The sequence below is a fragment of the Mustela lutreola genome, chromosome 1, assembly GCF_030435805.1.
Source record: "Mustela lutreola isolate mMusLut2 chromosome 1, mMusLut2.pri, whole genome shotgun sequence".
Taxonomy (NCBI): domain Eukaryota; kingdom Metazoa; phylum Chordata; class Mammalia; order Carnivora; family Mustelidae; genus Mustela; species Mustela lutreola.
In genome coordinates this window covers 52607395-52622904 of record NC_081290.1, presented here as the reverse complement: position 1 = coordinate 52622904, position 15510 = coordinate 52607395, and the positions used below count along the sequence as shown (strand labels likewise).

At 34.7% G+C, this 15510-nt stretch overlaps 1 protein-coding gene across 2 annotated transcripts in view; it reads left to right on the top strand.

Moving 5' to 3' along the window:
* The window catches only part of SLIT2 (slit guidance ligand 2), a 358593-nt gene that overhangs the window by 237718 nt on the left and 105365 nt on the right, over nucleotides 1–15510 (top strand). For both annotated transcript variants that reach the window (XM_059164789.1, XM_059164780.1), the window contains exon 9: nucleotides 1488–1626. In XM_059164789.1, coding sequence (XP_059020772.1) covers nucleotides 1488–1626 — 139 coding nt within the window. The remainder of the gene's footprint in view (nucleotides 1–1487; nucleotides 1627–15510) is intronic.

Sequence of the window (15510 nt, the reverse complement as noted above, 5' to 3'; positions counted from 1 at the left end):
AACTCTGAGAAAAAGATGTTAAGTAGCCTTATCCAAGATCACACAGCTGAGTCCAGGCATCTCAACCTAGGCAGATTACCAATGCATATATATAGATATTTATATTTATATTTATATTTATTTATAAAACAATATGTTAATAGTATCTGATACATATTGACATATATCTTATTTTATAAATACAGGGCTGGTTCTTCTTCAGAAGTGCCTGTTCAAAATACAATAACACAAAATTTTGAAATATATATAATGCGTCCCAAATAGTTCCTTAAAGGAGGCACAAGAAGTACTAGCAGAAGATTCTGATTTAGTGTTGTCTTTTAGAACTTTTTATGTACTTTTCCAGACTTTTTACAACCCAGACAAAATTTTCTTATAATGTCATGGAATGGGAATGTTCTCTTCAGGTCTGATTGCTTTTTAAAAAATTAAATAATGCAATGACTAACAGTTCATTACTAACCACTTTTTTTCTCTCTTCACTTTTCCCTTCCTGTTTTCTAGATGAGGAAGAAGGCAAGTTCACGTTTCTTTTTTAGACTGAGACTATTTTTTGTAAAGTTTGAGAGCTTGTTCAGAGGGCTTGGGTTAGTAAAGAGTTTGCAGCATCTTCCTGGCATCCAGGACTGCTCGGGCCCTCTCGCTGCAGATCAGAGAGGGCTGTCCCCTTGTTCCAGTAGCCAAGTGTATGCAGATGCCCATTACTACAATACGACCGACATTCTGTTGTTCGTCATTCCAACAGCCAAAGCTCATTTCCAAACAGTTTTGTTTCCAAATACTGAGTAGTAAAAATATATGCCTGCAGGTAACCAGTTAATGCTAACATTGTAGACCAGGCCAAGCCGAATAAAAGAACTGTCTAGATTAATAATTACAGAATGGCATGTTACAAATTATCATAATAACTTCAAAGAAAGCACAAATGTTGAACCTCTCAAGACATCTAACTTAGAAAGATCTGATTTTCCCCACATTTATTGGTGCACGATTACTTTTTTAGAATCAACAGTTACACCTTACAAGAGGAAAATGTTACTGTTTTCCTTTTTTTTTTTTTTTTTTTTGAAGGTAGAGTAAGTTACACTATTTAAGTTTAATAAAGACCAAACTCTATTTAAGTTTATCAGAAATGAAATCTAGGTTAGTCTGAAACTGCTGCTTTTTTTGGAACTCAGAATAGTTTTGAATCAAATTCCAGTTTCAGGTCTGAGGTTAGCCTTTCTTAACAATTATTTCAAGTCTGAAAAATGATCATTTTCATAATTAGTTTTAAGAATCTCATTTGCTTCATCTGAGTGTTGACCTAGAACTATAAATGCATGCTGCCTAAAATATATCTTAGAACTCAAGGACCAATTTTATGCTGAGATATTTAGAGACATGTATTTCTGTTAAAGAACGTGCTCTGTTGTTTGAGATAAGCTCATTTGTTTCACTATTCACAGTTTCAGGAAGGAAAACCTTGCTGTTTGTTTCTCTTGCAGGTCAGCAGTCCTTCATGGCTCCTTCTTGCAGTGTTCTGCACTGTCCAGCTGCTTGTACGTGTAGCAACAATATCGTAGACTGTCGTGGGAAAGGTCTCACGGAGATTCCCACGAATCTGCCAGAGACCATCACAGAAATGTATGTGCCCTGAAATTTCCTCTCATCTCTCCACCTCCACAGTGACCCAAACCGTGAATTTCTTTAGAGATTCTGTGTTTCTTGAAGGCCAATGGGATCAATTAGTTTAGACGAATAATCTTTCCAGAATTACATTGAGCCTGACTCTGCTTAATGAAATATTGTGCTGAAGGTGCTAGCGTTTTTCTTTTTCTTAACATAAGTAGAATGAAGAGGAATGTATTTGAAAGGATAAATCCTACTTGTCCTTTTCTTGGGAAGGTGTTATTAGGGTATTTAGGAAAAATAAGAGTGTGGTTGTACATAGTCTGACCATTGGGGTCTGTCCAAGTTTACCTTGAAGGGAGGAGATATTAGGAGGACCAAACTGGGGAAACAAATTATAGAATCAAGATAATGAGATGATGTTCTGCCTCCTCAAGACCTCGGGTTTTAAAATGCAGTTTCATTATTTCGTTTGAACTATCGTATAGTCTGCCAGAAAGTATAAAAAGAGTAAAATTATAAAGTCAGAAAATACAAGAGTTTTAAATTAGTGAGCATTTAACCTATGTAAGCAGTGGCTATCTCTATCAAAAGTTGTTGACTTGACGAAGTACTTCATTTTGTATAGAACGGCTGTGTGCATTTGTTCTTGCCAAATATAAGTCATGTAGGTAAAACAAGGTCATGTAAGATGTAAAATGAACTGCTTTTCCCACCTTGAGGAGTAAGCATTAGGGAAAAATCTTTACTTCAATATCCGTTAGCTAAGACAGCAATCCTTAACTGCTCAGCCTATCATGTTATTGTTTTAGAGGCCAATTCTTAAAGTTTAAATACATAGTTTTGGACATTTTAGGTTGAAATGATAAAATAAGCCTAACTTTGTATAAGTCTATGTAGTAGGCACAAAAATTAAGTTATTATCAAACACTATTAATTTTTTGCTCATTGGCTGCTTTAATTTTATTTATATGAGACTAACTTTAATCCACAAGACCACTAACATCATTTAAAGTATTTAATAGGTGTTTAAAAATATGCTTAGAACTTTATAGTATAAAACATGATCATCTGTAAAGAGTCTAGAATCTATGGAGGTTTGACACAGACATGAAATAATGTATGCACATAATAATATTATTAGCAAAATTTAGTTTTGTTCATCAAAGGCATTTATAAGTATCTTTTAGCTGACCTTTGGAAAAAGAATAATATATGGTTTTCGAAGAGGTAGGTGGCATTCCACAGAAGAGAAACATCAGGAATGAGAGACAAAGGTGGTGGGGAGCATGATGTTTTAAAGATTGCATAGTTGAGCCTACCTAATTAGAGTAACAGGTGCATGTTGGGGCATCATGGAAAATAATGCCTCAGAAAAGACATCCCTGTATAATTTTAGGGCCACAGATTAATGAAAGACTTTTGTCTTAGTCAGAAGATGTAATATATGTAATATATGATAAATTAAGTAGTAGGAAGATATAGAAAGATTTCTTTTTTTTTTAATAATTTTTTATTTTTTATAAACATATATTTTTATCCCCAGGGGTACAGGTCTGTGAATCACCATGTTTACACACTTCACAGCACTCACCAAAGCACATACCCTCCCCAATGTCCATAATCCCACCCCCTTCTCCCAAACCCCCTCCCCAGGTAATAGTATATTCTTCTATCCAAAGAGCATTTATTAAGTAAACACTTAATATAAGAAAGGCAGCATGAATTTTTCAGAGATTTTCCCATCAAGTGACTGGCAAATTTTAATGCAATTTAAAAATTATGAAATGAGGTACAAATTAATGCATGTGTAAGAGAGAAACTAATGAAGTTCAAGGTAGCTATACACTCACTATCTGTGAGATTGTAGGCAAGTTGTGTATCCTCTGTGAGCTTCTCTTCTCTTCAGAAACTAAGGGTTGTTGTTAATCTGTGATGAAATAACACACGAAGAGCTTTACATGCTTAATAAATAGTCATTCAGTAAGTGGAGATACCTCCATCATTGAAGCCTTTGTATAAGACGTAACATTTGAGGTAGGCCTTGAAGGATGGGTAGGGAATGGAAATGCCAAAATGAGGAGGGGGCTTTCAAAATGAATAGAACATCAGAAACATTGGCAGTAAGAATGGAAATGTAAGACACAACCAAACAGGAGCTCGGTATATCTTTTGGAAGCCAAGAGAGTGGAAAGGTAGTTTGGAACCAGTTCATGGAGGGCCTTGTGTAGTATAAGGACCTAAATCTTTATTTGGAATGCATTTGAATATAAGTTTCATCTGGAGTTTTCATCTGAATCTTCAAAGAATTCATCTGATAGCTGTGTGCCAGTGATTGGCAAAAGGACAGACTGCCAGGCATGAGGCCTCCTTAGGTGGCTATCATGTTGATAGAGGAAAGAGGTCATAAAAGCAGGAGCTAAGTAGCAGTGGGGATGATGGTGTGGAAGCAAGAATGGTAGTTAATACAGGAGCAGAATTCATGGGTTTGGGCATTTGGTGAAACGAGGGACTAATGGAGAAAAAAATGAACCCAAGATAATGCCAGAATTTCAAGTATGAGGGATGGGGAACTGGTGGTGGTTGTATCATTGCATGTAAGAAGCTGAAGGACAGGACAAAATCTGGGAAAGGAGATGGTAGTGAACAAAATGTGTGAAATCCTGAGGTGCCAGTGGGATTTTTAGAGGTGATCAGATAATACAGACTATAGTAACTTGAAGCAAGACAAAGACTTGAGGCAAAGATTTTGGAGAAATTAATATTGTAAAATAAAAGTTGGTGGTTAAATCCATGAAATAGTGAATAGAAAGGAGGTGATAGAAGAGAAAGCCAACAGAAATAAGAGGAGCAAAGGGCTAGCGTGAGAGGGGAGGCTTAGTTTGGCTGAGAAAGAGTGTTTTGAAAAAAGACAGTTGTCACTCTAAAGGACAGACCTGGATTGATTTGAAGATGCAGAAAAACTACCATCATTAGGAACTCGGAGACAGTGGGTTTAGAGAGAGATGAGAATAGAGAGAGTTAGTAAGGTCTCCGTGGGAGCGCCATCGTCCTGGACCCAGGAGTGGGTAGATTAAATCCTGATTATAAGAAAGAACAAAACACTGCTGTCAGCTGACAAAAGAACAGTGAGTTGTAGATATAACAGACTGAAGGCAATGTGTGACATTTAAAGTAGTTTATCTCATGTAGTCTATTTCATTTTTTACAACAGAGCGTTTCTTCTATTTTGTATGCTCTATAGATTTTGTATTATCTTGAAATTTAGTAACATAAAAGTTATACTAAATAATAATGTCCCATTGGGTTTGCCTGTATTGAGGAGGTGGTGTATCAGATAAAGCTACAATAAATTAAATTTATAAGTAGAGATGACAACATATGTGAAGCTCTAGGTGAATTTCACTTCTCTGATTATTACATTATCAGCTTTATCAGTAGAGCATCTGGTAATAAATCATATTGATCTTCAGCTCCAACAAAATACCCCATTACCATTCATTATAGTGGCATAACAGACTAGCTTAGTAACTCATTTCTTTTATTACTCTTTTATTTTTATTAGTATAAAGAACATCAGATTCATAAAATGTGGAAGTAAAGCTGTACAACATCTTCTTTTTTCATATTTATAGATCCAGTTTTTTTAATACATGATGAACTGAAAATTACAAGCTCCCTCCATATTTTTCAAATAAGTTTTAATCAGAATTTTACCATAAATTATAAGTAGAATTTCTTTACTACAATTTAGCAGACAATTCATTCAGTGTTATTGAGTTGATTTCCTTCTGTGTGTGGCATGCCTTTATTCCTGCCACCGTCTCATAATATAATCTAACAAAAAAAAAGTACTACAAGTAGGAGTGATCTACTGCCTGTTATTCTAGGTAGAGAAATTTGACTCATCCTTTCCTTTCTTCTACGTTGTGCTTACAACCATAATTTCACACTTCTGGTACTTGCTGAAACAGTATTGTTAAGATAGACGGGAAATGTTTTTTTTAAGTTAGAATTGAAAAAAGGGATAGGAAGAGACTGACATTTATCCAAGAGTGTTGGATGCTGTACTCATATCATGTGACCTTCTCATTGATTTTTGATGTAGGTGTTTATGGAAGTAAAATACAACAAGAAAACTAATGCAGGAACATAAGCTAGATAAATGTTGGTGGATTTCTCTAAGAGGTCTCATCACCCTGAGGGGATTGTATAATGCTCCAGGATCTGTCATCTCATTTGCAGGCTAGGAATCTTATTATGATTGCACCTATTACATTTTGTTTATATATGTTTATATATATAAGCTTGTCATATATGTGCCATGTATGTGCCATGAAGCTTCTACTGAAGACAGAGGCAGGAACTAGTTCTGTTCTGATCACCACTGAATACCCAGCAACAAATCTATTATGTGGCACATAATAAGCAGATGATAAATATAAAATAAGTTTTTATTGAGTAGGGCTGTGAGTTCAAGGCCCATGTTGGACATAGAGCCTAATTAAAATACAAATAAAAAATTTTATAAAAATAATAAAAGGATCTATAGTAAACAAAATTAAAAATAAAAATTGAAGGAACAACACTTTCTCTCCCAGGAGGAAAAAAAATAATGGTGCTTTTTAAGCATACAGTAAGTAAGAGAAAAATTTGTTAGTAGGATAGTTCATGGAAAGAGCTAAAATGGACTATAAATACTTAAAATTCAGTCGTTAAGTTTGCCTATTCCCCATACTGGCTTGGATTCTACTCTCTACAGGTGTCTGAGAGCCCCTTTTTTCTCTGTTCTGGGCTAATCCAGCCAGTATCTAATGGGTAGCCTCCTTCTTTAGATACATTAATTGATTCAGTCATCCTACAGATAGGTCTTAGATGACTTCTTTCTCTAAGGCCATTATTTCTTTAGTAATGAAGCCTATAGGCATTTGCTCAAATCCCTCAAAGACTGACAATTTCAGTCCGCTGATTTTTTGTGTTTTTATTTTCTTAATGAGGTCAAAAAATGTTAAGAAATCTCGTTTAAAGTGTTTCAATCATGAAGTGGCTAAACTGACCTCAGTCTGAGATTTATTTGATTCTAGAGTTCATGTTTTTTCATTGATCTAACTAAAGAAGAAAAAAAAGGTTAACAGGGCATGGGCTTCTTAGGATATTGTAGAAGATAGAATTGAAAAAACCACAAGAGCTGATACTCAGAAAAACAGGACAAGAGAAGCTTTGGGAAGCTTATATATGAAGAAAACACAGAAGGACTATCAAAAAGACAGGCATTGAAGGATAAGAATGTGTACCAAACTGAGACCTGTTTCATATTACTTTCTGCCTACAACTACCATAGTGTCATCTCTCCTGTCCTCTGTCACATATTCTCATCCTCCCTGGATTTCATCTGCAAGGAACTTGTCACGGTGTAATTTGAAATTCTGATTAACGTCAGACTACCCTGAATAGTCTGCAGACTCAGGGAGGGTCTGTTTTCCTTGACATTTTTGCACCGACACTGCACAGTGGGGATGCAAAAAAGGTTAGTGTTGGGGACAAGTACAGGGGTCCAGTGCGCACATTCTGGAGAGCCTCCAAGCCTCCATTCTTCATGGTAAACAGAACATGTGACAAAGGAACACAAACTAATGGCAATAAAGAGGGAAAAATAGAACATGTATAGTATAAGGTAGAAAAAGTATAGAAGAAAGAGGCTATTGCCCACCTGAGATCTTCCCAGCACTTTGCTGTTTTGAACTCTGCTGGTTAAAACCTTCTTTTCCTACAGATGGAATGCTTGAGGCAAGTCTTCAGGATCTGGCCCATGGCAACAGAATTATTAATAGCAAATTGATTCTCTGTATATCACATCCTCAGAATTAATTTCTTAAGTCACTTCTGGATATAAAATTTTGAATATGAGATGATGGATTGTTGTAAAATAGACATTTAGTTCTCTTCAATCTAGTTATAGATTTTTCGTGGCAGATCACCTGTTCCAACCATTATGCAGACGTTCCATAAATCATGGAAAATAGTAAGAACATGGGTTGTAACCATTTAGTATACCTTGTTTATTCTTTTTTTTTTTTTTAATTTATTTGACAGAGAGAGAGATCACAAGTAAGCAGAGAGGCAGGCAGAGTGAGAGGGGGAAGCAGGCTCCCTGCTGAGCAGAGAGCGTGATGTGGGGCTTGATCCCAGGACCCTGAGACCATGATCTGAGCTGAAGGCAGAGGCTTAAACCGCTGAGCCACCTAGGCGCCCCGATCTTGTTTATTCTTTTTTTTTTTTTTAAAGATTTTACTTATTTATTTGACAGAGAGAAATCACAAGTGGATGGAGAGGCAGTCAGAGAGAGAGAGAGGGAAGCAGGCTCCCTGCTGAGCAGAGAGCCCGATGCGGGACTCAATCCCAGGACCCTGAGATCATGACCTGAGCCGAAGGCAGCAGCTTAACCCACTGAGCCACCCAGGCGCCCTATCTTGTTTATTCTTAATGTCTTCCTGCCTTCACTCTTGGTTGCCTTGTTTAGGACTCAGAAGTTGGAAACCATGCAATTCTTTTATTTATTTAGAGAAGGTGGTCAGGGAGAAGTTCAGATTATGGGAAGGGAAAAGATGGTAGCAAAGTTCTTAGCCCAGGTCTTCTGAGGGTTGTTTCGATGTTTTTTGAGATGGACTGGAAATTCTCGGGAGCTGTAATACATTTTCTTAGGCATCCTATTCAAATAGGTAAAACGGAAAGGAAGCTCATCGTTGTGTAAACTACTGGTCTGCTTTTTCTCTGCCAGCAATAAGAAATTTCTTTCAAAGAGGTTCAAATAATGGAGGCTAGATGTGAGGTTTGGGAGTACTTTTGCTTCTTTTGTTTCCTCTGGATCACTTGCATGCATAAAGAAGTGGAAGAAAAGAGGGGCTCTTGAATGTTATTATCTTATTACAAACTACATTTATGATGTTGAATATAACTTCTAAAGTGCTTGTTTTTCCTCCATTTCTGTTTGGAGACTCTTCCCAAATACATTTAACCATTTTGCAGACTATTCCTATATTTGCCCCTTCCAAATTTTTGAATACTTAATTCTAATGAATAATTCTTGCCAAACTGAATCCACGTACTGTAGGTCAAAGTCATCTGACTTTCTATAGGTAGGGAAACTAAAGTGCAATTTGATTAACATGTTTTTAAGTCACGCATTCTATACTAAATTATTATGAGACTTGTGAACTTAAGCGTGACCTTTTAATTATTTATCATGCACTTAGTAATGTCTCAGCTAGTAGGACAGCTATCATGTTGTGTAATTGGCTGATTTTCTTCTCATATGTCAAAATTTTGAAAATAAATTTTAAAAATAAATGCAGCATACAGCTCAACTAATTTTATAGTATGTATAAATTACCTTGACTATACTATCTAGGCAACATAAACTATCTACATAAAGCAAATGATACCATTTTTAATGTAATGTGTGATGGAAGAAAGAAATAGTCCCTAGTCTGAGTTGCCATGCTAAATTAAAAGTAGATTAATTTTAAAGTAACATTGTTTTCACTATGCATGCATTTATTATGAAAATACTTAAAAATTTAGAGATCCATCCAACTTAAGGGTTCTTAAGTGCAAGAGAAAATAGAGTTAAGAAAGTATTATAAGAGTGAAAATTCAAGCAGTTCTACTTTAGTTGATAGTTTTACTAGGGCAGTTGTTAATGACTGAAGCACTCATTTGCATTTTGCTGTTTTACACATCCCTGTGTTTTTCTTACTTCAGACCCACTAACAGAATTAGCTAGCATATAGGATGACTGTTGGCTTTAAATTGTATATATTTACAGTTTTGTGCTTTGCAGGCTAACTGATGTGACAGCATTCTCCTAGTGTATGTCTAGTAGAAACATTTATGACCTAGTACCTTAAAAAAAAATCATCTTGCATTGTGGTTAAGACCTTTTTTATTATAAAGAAGCTTGCTTCAGACCTACTGACACAGAATGTAGGGAGCTATATAGTCTCTAAAGTTTAGTGGAAAACTTTTATACTTTTGTAATGTAGAAAATAATTATGTGTTTTTACACAAACCTAATTTCAAATACGGATCTATTCCTCTACATACCTACTTTGATGAAGATAATTCGAAGTACATTTATCTCTTTGGTTCTGAGATTCTTCCAATAGCAGAAATTTGGTATATGTTCCCCAAATCTCATTTTAAAAAACTAGTTTTCTTCTACCAAGTAATAGAATTTTCATCTAGAAATGTCAGTAAATAATTTCATCATCAAAATAAAGCTATCATTAAAATATATACATAAATCAATAATTCAGTTCTGATTATGTGCTAACATAGTTAACGATTAGAAAAACAAAATGGTAGGATTTCTGATATATTTTATAAGATACGTAGTCATTTGATATAAAAGAAATTGTTCCTGCAAATGTTGGTCATCCTTATTTTTATTTCCTCGGGTTTTTGCGTGGTATTTTCTTCAGTTTTCATATTACCATCCCATCATGAAGTAAGCACCCAGAAGAAGACATCCTAATTCACCTTCCTACAGAATGTAGAGTTAATTCATTGTTCAGTATACCAAACAAAGATCTCTATCATGTTCTGTCAGAACAAACATCTCATTTTCTTCGTTATCAGTAGCCATGCTTAGTGTGATGCCTACAGCAGCTCAAATGGTTCCCCAGCAAAATAGTGAAGATAAATTATGTAAAATAGATTTATAGATTCAGCTCTACTTGTAGTTCTGTAAGCCATTATTGAGTTCACTAATATTAGAGTGTTCTCATACTTATTTTGGCAGAATTTTCAATTTCATATGTGTATCTTGAAAACCTTTAATTGCTATTAATGAAATACTAAAATAATTATCTTTAAAAAGCTACATCTATCCATTATATACACAGTTTTTAAGAATATGTGTTCATGATAAGAAAATTATTACTATTTCTCCCAGCTTCTTTCCTCCCCTCCCCAATTTTATTGAGGAATTACTGACAAATACAATTGTATATATCAAAAGTGTACAATGTGATGACTTGATAAATGTGTATATTGTGGAGCAATTGTCAAGAACAAGATAATTAATATGTCCGTCACCTCAAATAGTTAACACAGTTAACTCTTTTGTGTGTATATGGTGAGAATACTTAAGATCTACTCTCAGTGTTGTGTTATTAGTTATAATCACCATGCTGCATATTAGGTCCTCAGAACTTACTCCCTTTATAACTGAACATGTATAGCCTTTGACTACATCTTCCCCTTTCCCCATCTCCACAGCCCCTGACAACCCATTCTATTCTCTGTTTCAATGAAATCAGCATTTTTTTCCAAGCTTCCACATACAATTGATAGCATGCAATATTTGTCTTTCTCTAACTTATTTCATTTAGCATAATACCCTCTAGGTTTGCCGTGTTGTTGCAAATGACGGGATTTTCTTTTTATGGCTGAATAATGTGCGTATGTGTGTGAATTATATATATGTATATATGTGTGTATATATAAATATCACCCACACATATATTTATATCACATTTTCCTTATCCATTCATCAGTTAGAGGACATTTAAGTTGTTCCTCTGTGTTGGCCACTGTGCATAAAGCTACAATGAACATGAGGTACACACATCTCTTCAAGATACTCATTTCATTTTCTTCAAATATACACCCAAGAGTGAAATTACTAGGTCATGTGGTAGTTCTGTTTTTAATTTTTTTAAGAACTTCCATACTGTTTTCCAAAGGGGCTGTACCAATATACATTCCCACCAACAATGCACAAAGATTTTCTTTTCTCTACATCTTTGCCAACATTTGATATCTCTTGTCTTTTTGATAATAGCCAGCCTAAAGTTCTGGGGTGATATCTTATTGTGGTTTTGATTTGCATTTCCTTGAAGACTAGCAATTTTGAGTACCTTTTCATGTATGTATTCGCCATTTGCATGTCTTCTTTGGAAAAATGTCTATTTAAAGACCTTTTCCCATTTTAAATTGGATTTTTTTTTTTTTTTTGCTACGGAGTTTTATTAATTCTTTATTTCGTTTGGATATTAATGACTTACCAAATATATCAAATATATGTATTGCAAATAGTTTCTCCCATTATGTTGGTTGTCTTTTGAATTTATTTTCTTACTTCTTTTTTATTTGTGCCTAACTTCCCCAAAGAGCTATATATGTAACATATGTTAGGTGTATATATACGCACATACTTTATGTGATTTTTTGTTGAGATGTATGATCATTAAAGCAAAAAGCTATAATGGCTTGCCTAGGAGAAAGACATAGAAGACTCAATCAAAATTCTATAACATTAGTTAAGAAGTGAAAAGAAGTATGACCAAATTAAAAACAGATGGGCAAGAAAGAAATACTGAAATGACCAGAGTGGAGATTAAGGTGGGAAGGCAAGAAAGAAACTCTAACTGGTTTCTCTTTTAAAAAATCCAAGGAGTCTGATGAGTATTATGCAAGAGAAGAAGAACATGTGGGAAAATAGCATGTATTTTCATGCACTGCATACTCAACAAATATTTTTGAGTGCCTATTCCGCCTCAGACATTATGGATGAAAGGACACATTCCCAGCCTTCAATATGTTTACAGTATAGAGAATTAAAACCACACAAAGAGAAAATCTGAAAGCTATGTGATAAGTAATAAAATACACACACAGAGAATACAGAGAAACGCATACCTTGATTTGTGTGGGAGAATAAAGGCATCTCCAGGTATGAGAATGTGTCTGGCAGGCAGAGAAACTGGGGTCACTAAAGACAGAGAAAAAAGCATGGGCAAAGTCCCAGAAATGTTAGATGTGGTATATGTTTGAGAAATTAAAGCAGTTTTTGGTTGCTAGGACATAAAGTGGGAGCCTGATGTTGAAGAATCACCTCTCCTAGCAACAGTAGTATGAAAGGAAGCATTTGGAGTGTATTAGTAGCATGATGTGATCTGTTAGTTAGAAAAATTACCCTAACATGGGGTGGAAAATGCTTTGGAGGGACGGAGTACACTAAGGAAGTGATAGCAACAGTCCTTAGGGTGTGGTAAAGGTGAGCATAGCAGCAGATAGGAATGGAAGGAGATCCCAAGAATGGGTCGATCCACTTAAAGCTTCTACAGAAAAGTAAATGGAGATCCATCAGAGGTCAAATAAGACGTGTGTAGATTTTAACATAAAAATGAAGACAGCTGGTGCATGGTTAAAACGTTCCTTATTAACAGACAAATCACCAGCATGTGTTTTTTAGGGATTAAGTCATAGATTTATGGTTCTATAATCACCTGGAAAGATTAAATTGAGAATTCATGCAGTTCAAATACTACTAGTGGCCACAATGCTACCTAAATTTGAGGAAAAAGATGATGGATAATTTGGACAATAAATCGGTGCAGAGGAAGAAGGTCAATAGCTATCTACTCATTGAGTAATACTGTTAAAAAAGTAATGTGGAAAGACAATTTGCATAACGTTTATAAAACTAAAATTATTACCAAATGGGCAACTTAGCTCAGTGCCTGACTCAAAGTTAGTGTCCAAAAGATTTTCATCAATAATGAAAAACAAAGCAGCAGAACAATTATCTACTTTTCTTTCTTGAATTGCTAAAGAAAAATTATATATGAAATCTTGCTATTATTGACATTATGAATCTATACTCTGTTCCCCTGAAATCAGTGAGCCTTATACGTAAGCCCATTTCCCCCCCGTAAATCTAAAGCATGTGATTGTGCATTTTGACTGTATCTTTGCATTTGAATGTATATGCATATGAGTACACAAATTAAAATGTTAACATTCATTTAGTTCACCACGTGAATATGAATTCAGGAAGAACAATCACCCTTGCACACACACACATTTGTGTCTTGCTTTAAACACTGAAAGGCCAAATGGAAGAAGAGTTATTTCTACCATGAAAACATCAGCTGGATTTACCCTAAGGGGCATGTACCCTAGAATGACATCACAAAAAAATAAAATAAAATAAGATTACAGAAATGGACAATATTCAGGAACAAGTCACCTAAGACAGGGATGGCTGATACTCAGTATGGACACAATCCTAAGGCAGAAGTATGCACATTTGCATATTTCTATATGCATAATATGTCCCTCCAGAGGCAAATATTCACTCAGCTGCTGAAGCTATTTATTAAACTTGGAAAGTATTTCAGTCTAAAATATCTTCCGTCATTTTATATAGACATATGAAAGATTTCAGGGCATACATTTACTGCTAAAACTAGTAGTAATAATTCATAAATATAAAGTATTTACTTTAGAATTATTATGTACTAGGCAAGAGAATCCCTAATGTCAATGGAATATAGCTGCTTCCTCCTTTTCAAATGTTGGATTAATGTTACCTATGATGAGACTCTTTGGCTACACTGAGCAGTCTAAGATTCAGAAGCTAGGGTCATTCCACAACCCCCTTCCCACACACAAACACACCCCATTAAATCTATGTTCTATTCTCTGGCAGCTGTTTTTGCCATTTATGTTAAAAGCAGATGGGGAAAATGCAAAGAACTGTCAGTTTTATTGCCATGTATAATCAACATCTGGGCTGTATGTTACAGATACAATCAATCCAAACTCATACTTCACTGATGTAGTAAAACCTTTTTGAGTTCCTAAGACAGTTTCCAAATTTGAGACAATGTTATATATTTTAATCATGTCAATCATGGAAATTACTACATTTTATGTATTTTTTCAGCCTTCATGTGAATGATGTATGTGTGTACGTGTTTAATATATAATTGCTGGGTTATCTGCAAATCTGTACTGCTAATTTGTTTAAAACTGTGTTTTGGAATCACATATATTTATTTTAAATAATGTATCAGATTTATTTCTCTATATAATCTGTGTGTGTGAAACTAGCATATTGTAGATGTTTTATTATATGATGCTGCTTATTATGTGTGATTACATATATACACATGTATATCCCCATATGTTTATTCTTTCCCCCTTTTTAAGCAAGAAAAAAAACCATTTTTTTTTCTCCATCTCATAATTTTTACAAAAACATGTTTTATAGTAGGTTTTATTTTCCTCATTTTTTGGAAAGAGAAACTGAGACAAAGAAGCAAATTAATTTTTGCAAAGGATACAGAGTTTATCAGTGGTTGTAAATCTCGTACTTTTAATCACTTAACCATACCTTTTTATTTTTAATCACTAAACCATACCTTTTTGTCTTTATGCATACACATATACAAAACATAATACCTCTTGGAGAGAGCTATTTTAGCTTTGGCATGTGGATGCTATTTTGTATGGTTTGTCAACATAATTTAGTTTGAAAAATATTGAAAATAATTCCTGAGAATTGAAAACTAGTGAGCTGGAAGTGTCTTTTAAAATAAACTAATATTGTTTACTGTCTTGTAAATGGCTTCAGAACTAGTTGGAGTTTTTAATTCCCAGGTTGGACTGTGTTGTATACTCTACTGATGTAATATCTGCTCGCTGATAACCATTGTAGAGTATTTTATGTCACAGAGCTCAGATGTACTGGTACATCATTTCCATGTTCTAAGAGTCTATATAGTATGAGAGCAGAGAGATTTCTTGATAATTTTCCATTTTCTACAATCTTTAAAATAGGCACCCGAAAGTGGTATATATTGGCTGCAGTTCATTCCCTAGGAACCCTGTAAGTGTGAAGACATGCATGATTTATTATTTTTTTTAAAGCAGTAATTAAAGAATAAGAGAAAAAGATGCATGTGAGTGAGGAGAAAGGTTTTTATTGGCTAAACATATTGTACCTCTGAAATTTTGGATAGGGTAGTTAGAAAATGGCTTCCATTTCTTATCTAATTGGACTTCTAACTAAAAGTTCCTTGTGATTTTGATGCAAAGGTAACAGTAGTT